The sequence below is a fragment of the Pseudopipra pipra genome, chromosome 9, assembly GCF_036250125.1.
Source record: "Pseudopipra pipra isolate bDixPip1 chromosome 9, bDixPip1.hap1, whole genome shotgun sequence".
NCBI lineage: Eukaryota > Metazoa > Chordata > Aves > Passeriformes > Pipridae > Pseudopipra > Pseudopipra pipra.
This window is the reverse complement of record NC_087557.1, coordinates 23,127,223-23,141,768: the sequence shown is the minus strand read 5'-3', so window position 1 is coordinate 23,141,768 and position 14,546 is coordinate 23,127,223. Positions and strand designations below refer to the sequence as shown.

At 38.6% G+C, this 14,546-nt stretch overlaps 1 protein-coding gene across 3 annotated transcripts in view; it reads right to left on the bottom strand.

The window, feature by feature from the left end:
- The window catches only part of TUT4 (terminal uridylyl transferase 4), a 44,424-nt gene that overhangs the window by 6,898 nt on the left and 22,980 nt on the right, over nucleotides 1-14,546 (bottom strand). For all 3 annotated transcript variants that reach the window (XM_064665220.1, XM_064665222.1, XM_064665221.1), the window contains exons 13-27: nucleotides 12,590-13,332; nucleotides 11,979-12,129; nucleotides 11,344-11,430; nucleotides 9,857-9,960; nucleotides 9,436-9,493; nucleotides 9,238-9,341; nucleotides 8,766-8,855; nucleotides 7,088-7,201; nucleotides 5,901-5,978; nucleotides 5,350-5,527; nucleotides 4,961-5,008; nucleotides 4,791-4,873; nucleotides 3,289-3,404; nucleotides 1,497-1,657; nucleotides 478-575 (exon numbers count right to left, since the gene is read on the bottom strand). In XM_064665220.1, the coding sequence (XP_064521290.1) occupies nucleotides 478-575; nucleotides 1,497-1,657; nucleotides 3,289-3,404; nucleotides 4,791-4,873; nucleotides 4,961-5,008; nucleotides 5,350-5,527; nucleotides 5,901-5,978; nucleotides 7,088-7,201; nucleotides 8,766-8,855; nucleotides 9,238-9,341; nucleotides 9,436-9,493; nucleotides 9,857-9,960; nucleotides 11,344-11,430; nucleotides 11,979-12,129; nucleotides 12,590-13,332 (2,213 nt within the window). The remainder of the gene's footprint in view (nucleotides 1-477; nucleotides 576-1,496; nucleotides 1,658-3,288; nucleotides 3,405-4,790; nucleotides 4,874-4,960; nucleotides 5,009-5,349; nucleotides 5,528-5,900; nucleotides 5,979-7,087; nucleotides 7,202-8,765; nucleotides 8,856-9,237; nucleotides 9,342-9,435; nucleotides 9,494-9,856; nucleotides 9,961-11,343; nucleotides 11,431-11,978; nucleotides 12,130-12,589; nucleotides 13,333-14,546) is intronic.

Here is a 14,546-nt window from a genome sequence, read left to right as displayed (position 1 = left end):
CCCTTTGTTCTGCTTGTGGTTCTGGTGTTCTCTGGCAGACTTTTGATTGAAGTCTGATGCATCTGAGTTCCCTGTCTGTCCATGACAGTCCTTTTAAGACAGTCCTCCTAAACTACGGAGTCATGGTTGTCACTACCCTCAGTCTCCAGCATGTCAACAATGAGTTATGCTTTACCTCCCTCAGTAGCTCCAGAACACTGCCAGAATAGCTAAACACAAGACTTAGAAAGGCTTCCTATCTTAAATCTGTCCTTTCAGAATCGCAAGGTATCTCACATGAATTCTGACTATGAGGTTTCCACATTGAAAAGCCATAAATGCTCTCCAAGAGACACTGTTACAAATCAAAGTTTCACGAAGTGGCAGAGTGCAATGTTGTCATTATAAAGGCCAGAATCTGAGGAAATACACACCAAGCTGTTCCCAGCATGGCTGGTTTCCTCCAGCTCACTCCAACCCCCAGCTCATGGAACTTACACATTCCGAGGACTGTCTCGTGCGCAGGGGCCGCTCCACCTGCTGCTGGCTCACGGCCACCAGCTGGGAATTCACCATGCTCCGGACCAGCTGGGTGCCTGAGCAGGGAACAAAAGTGTCAATACAAACCACAGGTTACAGGTGACACAGAATGAACAGAACTGGGAGGCAGCAATAACTCATGTGACAGAGTAAAAAAATCACTTGAACCTCTCCTTTAAGCAAAAATCTGTCCCTCTACTGGCAATAGACAACACTAACAGGTACAGCAGCTAAACACAAAATCTATTTCTGAGTAAAACGAATTCTAGCATGAACAAGGCTCACTTTGCTATCAAGGTGGGTTTCCACACTACTGCTGTAAGCAGTGGCATTTTAAATAGCAACGGCAGAAACTTTCGGGCAAAAAAAGTAAAGGAAAAAAAAGAGTAAAGGATAACAGAACACAGAAAAGGAGCAAGGTTCCCTCTGAAGTTCTTTTACGAATGCTTTCTCTACTTTCTCAAGTAGCACAGGCACCTAAGGGCCTAAGTTGAATGGGTTTGCAATTAGCCAATCTCTAAGTACTATTAGGAATTGGAAAGCTGGATCTAGCCTCCTAATTCACCTGTACACTTTTTTGGTGATTTTTGGTGAAAATACATTTACTTACCTCTCACAGATGGTGGAGGGTTAGCTAACATTTGAGAAAGATTTGGAAGAGGAAATGCATTCAATTATTATTATTATTATTACTACTTCTAAATGCATCCAGTGTGAGTGGCAGACAGGTAATGCCATACCCTGAAGTCCACTATACTTACTGCTGAGTACAGTTTTACCATCCATGCAAAGTAATGTCTCCTGTACTTCAGGAGACATTACTCCCCTTGAAGAAAAGCAACTCTTAGACTAAAACCAATGACTGAAAATTTTAGTTGCAAGACTTTTTTTTAGGTTAATTACCAGGTCTGTACAAAAATGTAGAGAAAATGGATCTTGGAACTTTCAAATTAGACTAACAACACAAACTAACTTACCTGGCATGCTGTTATTTCTCTGACGGGTCTGTTTGAATTCAGGACAATCTCTCCTAACATGACCCACATCCCCACAGATGAAACACCTTTTCTCTCTTGTTTCTCTGTCATCTTCTTTCACTTCTTTTTCATCATCTTTCTCATTCTCCTTTTTCTTCAATCTGAAGAATAATTTGTATTAGCAATATCACCAAACCACACACACAGACCCAAATCCCTGTGGAGTTGTTACATTGGTATGTTCAAAGGAAATGGTTACACAACCAACAGCTGTACCAGAACACAAATATCTCAGGAATCCCAGAAAAACACTTTCGGATTCTGGGCTGGTTAACAACCTGTTTGTATAAACTTAATGAACTTAGAAGCTCCCCAGACTTGTCCCAAAGCTGTCTGACTGTATTAGTGCAGAACTATGCCTGCAGTTAAGCAGGCTTAGCCTGCCAGGTAGCTTGGGAGTAAGCTCTATGCAGCAATGCCACTGAGTCAGAATATACCCAAAACAAGTGACCTTGTAGATACAACCTCCCTCTTACTGGGGAGGACATATTTCTCTACAAGAGTGTCTGAGTCTAGACAGGATGTGAAAGAAAGGACCAAGGCTCTTTCAAACACTTTGTACTAATACAACAGGAGAAGAACTAGGGATCAGGAATCAAGACAAGAAGTAAAGGTCTTTTTTCACAAGGTAACTGTAGGATTGTTACATATTAATATTATTTTGTGAGCTGTACATACAATTTGACAGAGATTCTGTGTAACTGTGCTATAATAGCAGTTTGTGTGAAGAATAGATCACAACTTCTTTTCCTGAGGCAGATGTAGAGAAAAAAGTGATGTAATTCAATGTGCTAATGCTTGTTCAGAGAGCAGCTGAAAGAAATAGTCCACCTGTGACCTCAAGAGTTCCAGTCCATGTTCATGTATCTTGAACTCTGATGACTGAACAAAAGGCTGGAAAATAAGGACTTTGTAGCGGGAAGAAAGCAAGAATCCTTCAAAGAATTATGGAGCACACAACTGACAATAAGGAGCACATGAAAAAAGCCCAGACTGTAATCTGCATTCTAAGGGCTTCAATAGGTTTTAGGAGGAGTCAGACAACCTTTGCATTAAAAATGCAAAGCTGTAAAAAATGAGAGGAGGGCACATTCTCTGTCAATTCCTGCTCAACTCTCTCTGGAGATACCAACCTGCAGGTACTGGAGACTTTTTTTGCAGGAGTTCTGGATCCAAAATTAATGAATGAAATCAATGTACAAGTGTGAGATCACCAGGTGACTGGCACCAATATGATGTTACAGAAACGCACCTTAACTCTCTACATTTTAACTATTCCTAGAGTTGAATAAATGAACTTTTACCTGTCTTGCACATGTATGTTATCAGATCTACAGAACAATTCAAATTCAACACTCTCTTCTGAACATGATCACTACAGGAAATCCATTTTAATACATGACAAACTGTGCAGCCAGGTAATATGGCCTCCATCTGAATGTTTACACTATGAAAAAATAATTTAGTGATCAAAATTTTAAGTTAAGCTTGACTACATATTAACATATTATAGACTTGATTTTACTCTGTGTGTGCTTGCATAAGCACTCTAAGACTTAAAGAGATGATCAGAAACTGTCTTAAGAAAGGATGGGAAATTGAAGATCAGATATGAAGCTTTGATTTTCTCTTCAATTCAGCGATTTTTTTTCACTTCCATTAAATCTTCAAATATCCAAATCTTTTCTGATTGAATCTCAAAGATTTTATGATAGCTTTCTATATTACTCACCTCCTCCTCTTTGGACAGTCTTTCATGTAGTGACCAATTTTTCCACAGACACGACAACACCTGTCATTGGGTGCCAATTCCCCATCTGTCAGCACTTTTGAGTCAAAAAAGTATTCCTATAAAAACACATCAGACAGATAAAATATATAAACCATTCACTTATAAGACTGGGAAATGGAAGCATAATGGACAGCTTTCATCTCCTATTGTTCCTTAAATGTTACTACTTCTTGGATTATATCTGGTTCCTTTTCTTCCCCTAGATAATGGCAGCTCTTGCAGACACATGGAGCAGAGCCTGGGCTAAAAAGGGGTGTTTGGTCTCAGGGCCAGAGGCTGAATTTGTGGAACAGCTCGTTCAGGCTCCAGCTTGCTGCTTACCTTCCACTCCCCAAAGGCTCCTCAGAGGGCAAGTTTGATCTATTTTGGTGTCTGAGTCACTGCTTGAATTCTTTTCAAAGCAGCCAATGTCCCTTCCCAAATGACATGATTATATCCCCCTGGACTGAACAAAGCTCAGGTGGGGAACAGATGGAGCATCTGCAGACTGACCTGTAATCCTCCCCTCCCCTGGAATTTGCTCAGGACAGCTGCAGTTCTGATGTGTGTCAGCACAAAGGCCACAGTTTACAGCCTCTGAGCAACATAAATATTGTGAAAGTACTGTCTTGCTTGAAAGACTGAAACAGAGGTACAAACTCAGAAAAAAAACACAGACAAAAGCAAGCAAATGGAAAAGAGAAGATAGGGAAGGATGATGGGAAATAAAAGCTTTCAAAAGATTTTTAGAATTCACTACAATCATAAGCCTGGTTAAGAGTCACTGGGAGAAAATCCCCTGAACTGTTTTAGAAAACACCTTTCTAAGTTGATGTTAAAAGCACTAATTCCAGCTGATTTATTTGCTCACACTAAAAAAAAAAAAAATACAGTTGCCTGTGACACCTCAGTGACTGGACCCTGGAGCACAGAGGAGCACTTTCTCCAATATAACATTTCATGAACACATTCCTGACCTCAACTAACTGTGCAAATTTTGAAGATCAACTGTTAATAAAATGGTCAATTATCATCCTTCTCTCCTTCCTTAAGCAGCAACTCTTACTATCCCCCAATTGGAAAAATAAACAGTGTAACATCTCTTGAATATGTTTGCTTTAGCTACACGAACAGCTAGTAAAGTTCCTAAAGCAATTTCTGGGGTTTATAGCCAAATTTGCAGTTTTCTGCAATACTTAACATCACACAAGAAGTTTTATTAAAAATAAAAACCAAATTAAGTCTACTGTCCCCAAAAATACCTATCACCCATCCAACTACTCCTGTGAATTTTATATTGCAGGAGCCCAATACTAAGCTGTACATTTTATGCAGTATAATTCCATATATTGTGCATACCAAATTGATAAATATACACAAGAGATTTGCCTTGGGTCCATCAATTCAGTGGACAAAGGAAAGTGAAAAAAAAACTAAAGTTTTTAAAAGCTCTGAAAACTTACAGCTTCTCTTCCAACAGCTGGGTAGAATGGGGTGCCAAATAATTTTCTGCCATTGATAAATGCCTTCATTATGAAATTGGTCACTAATGAAGAAAGACAAAGTTATTAGAAAACAACAGAAAAGGCACAACTCAGTGAAGATTAATCATTAGCAGACATTAATGGCTTACTTTTTCTAGAGACTCCAGCACCGAGATTATGATTCAAGTCAAAAGGATCTGTGCAAAGAAGGGAGAAAACCAAATCCATGTTGGAAAATACATGCTGCAACAGATTTGTTTGTATTTGAATGCAGAGAATTCCATTCTGAATGCATTCACAGAGTAGACTATAGCAAAGCAATGCTGAGTGTTTTGAAACATAATACAGTAAGAAAAGCGATTTACTGACATCTAGTAAAAGTTATGAGTCTAATCTTATTTTGGGAGCTGTAGGACTCTTTTTTAAAACACTGCTGGTAGTTTCCTCACACAAAGATCCTGTGCAAAGAGAACAGAGTCTCCAGCACCAGAGTACATTACTCCCTCGATAATGGGAAGGCAACCCAGCAGAGCAGCACCTTCGATGGCAATGCATTTGGACGTCCACTGCTTCTCAAACGTCGTCAGCAGCTTCTTCTGCCGGATGCTGATCACGTATTCCTTGAAGTCAAATTCCTCAGTGTAGAATCTCAGCAAGCCCAGCCAGAGCTCTCCAAGGGATTCAGTGTTCTTCCCAAGGGAAGGCAGACGTTTCTTCTGCAATTGGAGACACCTTATGCAGCTACAGTTACTGAAGTACTTCTTCTCCTGCAATGTCTCTCTAATTACGAGTCCGTCTACCACGAATGGTCTGGTTTCATTTAGTTAAAGTAAGGTTAAATCACTACAGTTAAGACTAATTCTGGACTGTTTTTGAGAATAAAAAGTATTTTTCCTGCTTTATGTTATTTAGAAATGACTTAAACCAAGATAAAGCAGACACCCATTTCAGTAAAACGGGACTCATTTGGGAAGTTCTAATTATGCATATGGAAGTTTAATAGTCATATATTACACTGCTAGGAATTTATTACTTTCCCATAAAAACAAGGTTTAAGTTTTAGTGACTCTTCTGGAAATAGAATATTACCAATTCTTCCATGTCATCAAAGAAAAAAGCATTCCATCCATCCACCATTCTCTGTGGAATCTGTTTGCCATCAAATATCTGCCAAAATAGAGAGGGCACAGTCACTACTCTTAAGTCCAAGTCACCATAAAACACTTAGAGTTTTGCTGTTAAAAATAATACAAAAATAAAAATATTTTAACCATTACTTCTTATACAGACAGAATTTCCCACTGGTAAAAAGTTTGAAAGTCTTTTTGCATTATTGCTGTACCTCTCTCAAATTATTTGGATACTTAATTTTTACTTGTTCGTTGCAACTAAGAAAACATGACTGAATTACCTTGTCAAGATTCCAACATCCCTCTTGCCCACAGAGTCTCTAAGGAGACTTTATATGATTTCTATTACATTTTGACTTTAGCACAGCCAAGGGGAAATTCCACTGTTATTTAAATGCACTCTCAGGGTAGCAATAAAATAACAACTCCCAACCACTACTAAAGAATCAGCAAGAAACTCTATGAGTCTCAGCTGCAATGCTTAAGCCAATTTTCCTCTTGCACAGAAAGTAAAAAAGTCAGAAAGGGATAATTTTCAGACGTGCTTGGGAGTTCCAGAATGTCTCCAGGAAGAGGCAGAGAGCTGTCTAATTTTAATTTTCCCCACCCATACGATAGAGGTACAGAACATTATTTTCTTTATAAAGTTTCCTGGCACACATGAAATATTACCTCTAAAGTTGTACCAAAGGTCAATTATATTTTTTTTACCCCTTACCAAATAACAAAACAAACTTTTTCTCTTACAGATAAAGTGTTGAGCAATAAATAATGCTTCTGACAATAATTGGTTGAAGAGCTGGACTCACATTTCAAGAGCATCTGGTGCAGTCTCACAATTACAATTCCCTTCTCTCCTTACCACCTGCCAATTTTTTTCTATCCTGTTCAGCATATAAATATCATCATAAGACTAAAATCCCAGAGTAAATGTAACAGCAGAACTTAGGCCCAACAGATCTCCAAATTTGATCTAATTTTCTCAGTAAGTTTTACCAACTAAAACCAAGTGGGAGTTAAGAAGCTGCTAATTTGAAGGGCCCCATATTTCCTTCAACCCCCCTGATCCTAAAAGCCCAGACTTCTCATATTTGGCTTGAAGAAAAGGTGCATCTATTCTCACAGCTTCATCCTCTGCAAACCTACCTCCTGAAGAACTGGAATAACTGGTGGGTTTCTCTGCTGTAGGAAGTACAAAACCATGAGGATGTAGGCATAGGAGGACAGACTCCCACGGGATGCATCACCAATATCGCAGCGCTGCGAAAACACATTGCAAACAAAACACTGAATTCTCATTTTATTATTCCAAACTAACAACTATGTCAGAGAGCAAACAGACACCCCACCAGTAACAGCAAATACATTCACCTCATAACAAAAAATTGGTTTATGAAGCCTGAAAAATAAATGCTCTCTAGAGTCAACTGCCATCTGGCAAATCCACAGCATAACTGACTAACATAACAACAGAAAAGCTTCTCTTAGCCAAAATAATTTTTTTTAATTATAATGTGCCAAATTGAAAAAAAACAAATCAAAACCCCCAAAACAGAAATCCCAGGTTTCAACACTGTAAAATTTAATTTTGCTAAACTCATGTTACTCAAGCTGTTTCTCTGATTCCTTACTTTGGTTCCCCTTTCCCTTTTTTTAAAAAAATAATCAACTAATAGGCAAGTATTTCCATGTTGTGCTGGCAACTTAGGCAATAGGTGGCATTTTGGAAGCATATAAACACATCCCTAATGAACCACAGTCCAGACTGCACAACACTGTGGAACAAAAAGTCCTGCCCATGGCAGGGGTTGAAACTAGAGGAGCTTTAAGGTCCCTTCCAACCCAAACCACTCTATGACCCTCTGATCATGGAATTACCTTACTATGCTTGAGGATCTTATTACAGTATAACCTTTCCACAGCACCTGCATCTAAGATATCCTTTGTTTCATGCCTGTGTCATAACAAACAACACATTTTTAACCTCCTAGGTCTGGAAAAAACAGGGATTCACAAATTACTTTCACATTAACAGCAGCAGTGACAGCTGTTCCCGGTTTTTCTGCCAGTGCAAGCAGAGGAGGAAGCATTTTGCATATACATTCAGGAGTGTAAATCCCACAACTTGGAAATTCGATCTTCACAGTAAAATTTTTAGAATGTACACAACAGTATGCAAGGTTACTAAAAAAGGTAAGATTCATTATTATCAACACAAGGCATTTTTAATCTGGACACAGAAGAGACATGGCAATATTGTGCACTACTGTGACCACACCAAGACAACAATCACTCCTTGTCTTGGTGACAGAACAATGAACATGTCCATTGCATTCTGGCACAAAGTTATTTTATTCATCTTGAGGTATTTTATTACATGAACTTCTGGTAGCATGATGCACTCTCCATAAGCCATTTTAGATTTGCCCCAGTTCACTAAGCTTTCTCTGGATGTATCTGGGGAGTGTATTTAATAGTTCAGCTTGAATAAAAAGCAACACCAAGTTTCAACTAGAACATCATAACAAAAGATGCAGCAGATTTGGTATTTGGTATTTCCAAACTCTTAAAGTCAGGTGTGTGTCCTAGGCATATCTAGTAGAGATTCAGGCATTCATCCATCACCCCTTACCTATCTACTCTTGACTTTTACATCAAGTAAAACAAGGCAAGTACACCAGAAGAAAGAGGCAGTAATCCCTGGGCTTGTCCTAGATATGGACACAGCATTCTACTGTCTCCTTTTCAGTTGGTATTAGTAAAAGGCAAACTCAGTAGCAGAAAAACCTGTGTTACACAAATAAGTACTTTCTTTTTCTATTACCTTCGCAAAAACTTTCATTGTGTAGCCCAGATATTGCACTCTAGGGTCAATAGCTGCATATGTAGCCAGCATCCTTGTGTTATGCTGTGCCTGGAAGAAAGAAAAGTAAAATCAAACAGGTGGGAATGTGAGCCATTACAGAAGAAACTGTGCAATTTTGCTGTGCTGGGTGAAAGCTGGAAGGAGCTGTACTATTCCTGCTGGCAGACAGGCCATAGGGGATGTGGCACTAACAGCTTTCAGAAGCATCCACAGAAGAAGGTTTTCTGTGCCATGACCTGCTCTGCCATCAGGTCATACTTGGTTGGGCTGAGGGTGTGGGCCACTGAATTTAAGTAAAGCAGGAAAAAAACCCAAACACACAAAATCATTTTCATTCTGATTTCAAAATTATTCCCTCGAATGACTGTTTGAGGGAGGGAGAAAGAATGAAAAAGCTTTCTTTGAACACAAAAGCCAAGCAGATGCTCACCAGTGTATTGTACAAACTGATATCTCCTTCTAAGCCACTCCGTCTGTGTTCAAACTTTACTATAGGCACTTTGGCTGTTGTTATAGGCAAGATGTTCCTCAGACCTGGGGAAGCAACACTTTAGTACATAAAACATTTCCATTAACTACATTTATAGTAAATCTAACTACAAAACAAGTAATATTTTAAAGCACCTACCTGGATGCTTCTTAAGAACTTTTGCCAAACCTTCTATTATTTCTTTACAGTTTAATTTCTAGGAAAAAGAAATATCACAGCTTCAGATATTAAAACATGGATCCTAGTCCAACAAGCGCATTTACTATCACATATATTTCAAAGAGGAGAATTCTATGTTCTGGTAATAAGCAAGCACATGGATTTAAGTAAACTGGTGACTCTATGCTCTATGTGGAGATCTTCAGTACACCAGCTGTGTGTCTATAGGACATTAAAGTAAAATAGGCTGTATCTTGCTTCAATTGTGCAGAGTGCAACAAGCTAATGTGCTACTAGCAAATCCTACCTTTTCTGTGGACAGAAATCTAAACTGAATTAAAAAATCTTAAAGAATTCTTGAATTTAAAATAGCAGAGTTCATCAATTTCAAAACTCTTACCTCTGCATTTTCATGGCCTTCCAGTGTCATGCAGATATCGAGATCGCTGTCCCGAAATCCAAATCCATTCTTTGAGGAGCCAAATAAGCAAAGCCTGGCTTTGTCTAATCAAAAGTATACACAAAGAAAGGTAAATTCTATTACAGCTTAATGGTTAAGTGCTTACTATGCAATATTTCTCAACTGCAATGCAGGTGCCCCTAAAAATGAGCATTAAGAGAGAGCTTCCAATGTCACTTCAAAGACCTCAGCTTTGATAAAGGAGGAAGCATAATACTTCAAAAATTATTTACAGAAAGTAAGGCAGGATAAAGCCCATGTAATTTTTTATGACTGAGGTGTATTACAGAGTTACTATAATCCTTAAATTATACCTCTAAACGTGGTGCAATGTATGTGACAGCACTTTACTGTTTTAAACAAATCAAAATAATGTGCAAACCCAGTCACCAGTACAGCTTCATTCCATAGATAAAACAGAGCTACTCTTAAGGCAGCCCAAGCAAAATTTCCAGTTCCACTCATACTCTTTCTAGGTTGTATATTTTTCCTGTGCCAAGGTAAATTTGGTCAACCAGTAAGTTTTTGTAATCATAACATACTCTTAAAGAAGATACAAGCAGTAAGATTACTATACTTTATGGAACATTCTTTCCCAATTTCTTTGTTTACAACACAGTATTACAGTGTCTTTTCAGTCTTGTAAAGGAAAGGAAAATTATGTAGTTAAGAGGAATTCCTTCCTAACAGCAAAGAATACATTTTTCTGTTCAACTGAAATCAATGCTAGGAAAATATATCTAACACCTATTCAAAGCTTTTTTTCTAACCTTTAATAGAATTGGAAACCTTAAGTCTTTCAAGGTTTTGTATGAGGTCTCAATCCTCAGCTGCTGCCAGTAAGTGGAGGCACAGCCAGTGGATGGAAGTAGAATTCACAATTCCTTGATGACAGGCCAAATACACAGAATAGATGGCCTTCCCCAGACTGGAATTCAGGACACATGGGTTTGGTACCTGGCTCTAGCACTGTTTTACACCACCTACAAAAAAAAATCACTTTGCATCTCTGTGCTCTGACCACCATCACTGTAGGAAGACACCTTTGCCTGTTTTATAGAAGGGATGTGAAGATAAACTCATTAAGAGTTCTAAGACACTTAAACACTGGTGACTAAGCAACAACAGCCCTTGGCCCGCGACCAAAGGTAGCACTAAACCCAACCAAACTTTCTTTTTGTCCTGACTGCAACAGTCCTGTGTCTGCATTACTACTCTGGCAGCTCTTCCTCCACTCTGGGGACATTTTCATGGAACAGCATGAAGGGATGTTCAGTGTCAAGTCTGCAAGATAGCTTTCCATACAGAGGGAAAAGAGATGCCACTGCTTAAAGCAAGGAAAATAAAATGATACAATCATATCTTCATGCTCTGGACACCATGACTGAAGAAAGCATTACCAAGAATCACTACCTACTGTTACATACCGTTGTACTCTTTTCGAATGAATCTTTCCAAACTTGCCAGTATTTGTTCTCTGTTCTGTTGCTCAGATAAAGGAGGGGATAATTCATCTAAATAAAAATAAGTTAAAACACAGTCAGATGTGAAACTCAGCTACCCCTAAAGTCTCTTTCAGCTAATTAAAAGATCGGGATTTTTTTCTGTTATGTTTACTTTGCTTAAATATGTGTTTTTCTTTTTATATCATTAGAGTCTTCAGGGTTTTATTTCAAGATATCAGATTTCACTGCAGTTATTCAAACACAGAGTGGCCTGGTAGGCACCTGGTATCCAGCCAAGGTTAACCACCACAGCACCCAAAAGGGCCTTTTCCCAAAAGACACCACAGAATTTGAACGAGCACAAAAACCAATAACTTTCACAGATCCTGTGAAAAATCCCACATAACATCAGTTTTTCAAATCTGTTACAAGGTATCACAGCCAGGAATGATATGAAAATTAAAATACTGATCAATTTGCAGACTAGGGCACCTGGAAGAGCTTCTCCCTACTGAATTATAAATAATTGTAAATAAGTAATTTAGTCATACAGTTTTTATCTTTTCCAGGTTACAGATCACAGCATACAGTGGAGTACAAACACTTTCTGAACTTACCAAAACATCTTTTACACACTATATCAAGTATTTCCCGAAATCTGTCTGTCATTGGTGGTAGTGGTTTTAGATCGATTTTCTTGAAATCCTCTGGGCAGTCATTTTTGGAATGTCCATCCCGTTTGCAGATGCTGCATACTATAGTTGGTGGCTTTTGGGGAGAAAAGCACACAAATGCATTTTTTTACTTCTAAGATAGTTCAGCAGACCTAACAATTCCAAGCAACCAAGAACATTTAACATATGAACAACAACAAAGCCTCTGGAAAGAACAGAAGACCTCTCAGTAGGCTGCATTAAGATCTCACAGTGCCTAAAAGCACCTCGAAATTCTATAAGTAAGCAGGAAAGGGGAAAATAACCCACAAAACAATCAAAAAATAAAACCCAGGATCTGTGTGTGTGTAAACTGAAAAGCTTTGCATAAGACGGGGGCAACAGACCATCTGGTCCAAATGGGGCACAGGTTGGTGTTTTGCAGTCCTGAGTAACAGGTTCTCTACAAGGGCCATTCCCAACACAGACTGAAAACCCTCCCACCATCCACCCACCCACAGTCTGAGCGATTTGAAAGTCACAGCCCCCTGCCCCACGGCCAGCACTGCGGTTACCTTTCCTGAAGTAAAAATAAACTTATCAAACACATAATGCATTTCTTCTGTGGAGAGTCTGCCTTCATCTTTGAGATCCTGGGGTTCCCCCCCTGCTGTGCAGAGGGGCGAGGTAGCTGGTGTGCCAGTGCACTTCGCCTGCGGAGACGCCTCCGGGCCCGAGCTCTGCCTGCTCTCGGCGTCAGAGAAGTCATTGCTCGAGTTGGTGTCCTCAGGCTGATGTTCACTGCAGTTACAGTGGGGGCTGAGCTCACCTTCAGTTACACAAACTGAGATTTCTAAATCATCCCTCTCTTCTGGTGATTTTTGCTTTAATTCACAGCATTCGTTAGAAATAAGGGATAAAGCTTCTTCTTTGTCTTCATCGTAACTAGAGTCCAATGTTGGAAGGAGCAAAGAGTCCATGTCCTTGGAAGTACAACTTTTGGCTACAGCTTCTACCACTTGATTACATTCAACTTCATTCTCTGGTATGTTACATCCACTTCCTATATTTTGTTTATCTACAATATTTTCCTCTTGTGGAAGGCAACAGTTTGCTACAGGCTCTTCAGATCTTGTGGATTTCTTATTATTAATTTTCCCTTTTTCTTTTTTCTTGGTATCTGGCTTGGATTTAATCCCATCTTTACCTTGTGGACATGCAAAATATTTATATGCTGTCCTAAATCTCTCCAGGATGTACTCAAATACCATCTGGCTATTTAGACTTCGTGCAACATTCCTCTTAAGTGCAAAAGGATCTAGGAAGAAAAGAAAAAAGAAAAATTTCACTAGTAATCTTTAACTTTTACATTTCACAGAGTAGCTGAAATCCCTAAATTATTATATAGCAGTTAAAAAAAACAAAACTGCATATAAAGAACAAAACAGAACTGTTTTGGATATACTTAAGAGAATGTGAGGCCCACAAGTTTTTTTTTAGAATCCTTCCATACAAAACACACTCATGTGCAGCCATGAATGGCTGACTATCATAAACCATTCTAAATAATGTTATTTTAAAAGAAAACCAAGGGTATATTGTACCATTATAGTATGAGCAATTTCTAAACTAGAAATTAAAATGAACATATGAAGACAAAATAAAAACAGATCTGCCAGAATCTTTCTTTGTCCACTGAAGAAAGATTTGCATTTCCCTTAAGAAATTAATTTGTCTAAGAGTAACATTAAAGTTATAAGGATTACATGAACCAACCTCACCAGGTTTCATTCCTAGTCCTTCCTAGAGATTTCTAGATCAAACATGTTTTCCAAGCAAAAAGAGCACCTGCATAGTTGCTATAAGTTTGCCTGGGAAGACAGTACCAAACTGAGATTCTGTTACTTCATAACTTCAGCTACAAACTTAACATTAAAAAGTCAAAAATGAAAAATTAAAAACCATAAAGCAAACAAAAACAACACAAAGAGACCAACAACAGCAGGTGTGAGAACCAGAATGTAATCTGGGTTTTTCTGAAATTATTTCCTGTTTCTTCCTCAATTTGTCCTGTCATTTCCATCCCACATGTTGAACAAACACTACTCTAATTTCACTAAACTCTAACTAAAAGTGATTGAGGAAAAGAATTAGGAGAGGAAATTAAAGTCTCAGGAGCGATCTCAAGACCCACTACTCAACATACACCTCAACAATTCCTTGCTTGTTTTTCTCTGTTTTAGTTTTCTTTCTCACTCTTCTTGTACCTTATTGACTCATCCTTCAATGCACCTTTAGCACCTCATTCTCTGTCTGTATGATTCTCTTTGTCCTCTCCATCGCCTCAAGTGTTACAGATAAGCCACTTCAGCAACATCTCTAGAAAGTGTTCAAAAGTCGTTATTTATGCTTTTATAAAAGTATCACCTTACATGGTTTCTTAACCTTCCTCAAATATCCAATTTCTCTGTTCTTAAGGCCAATTCAGAATGCCATGCATTGCTCTGTGACTTGCCCCGTTTTTTTAACAGG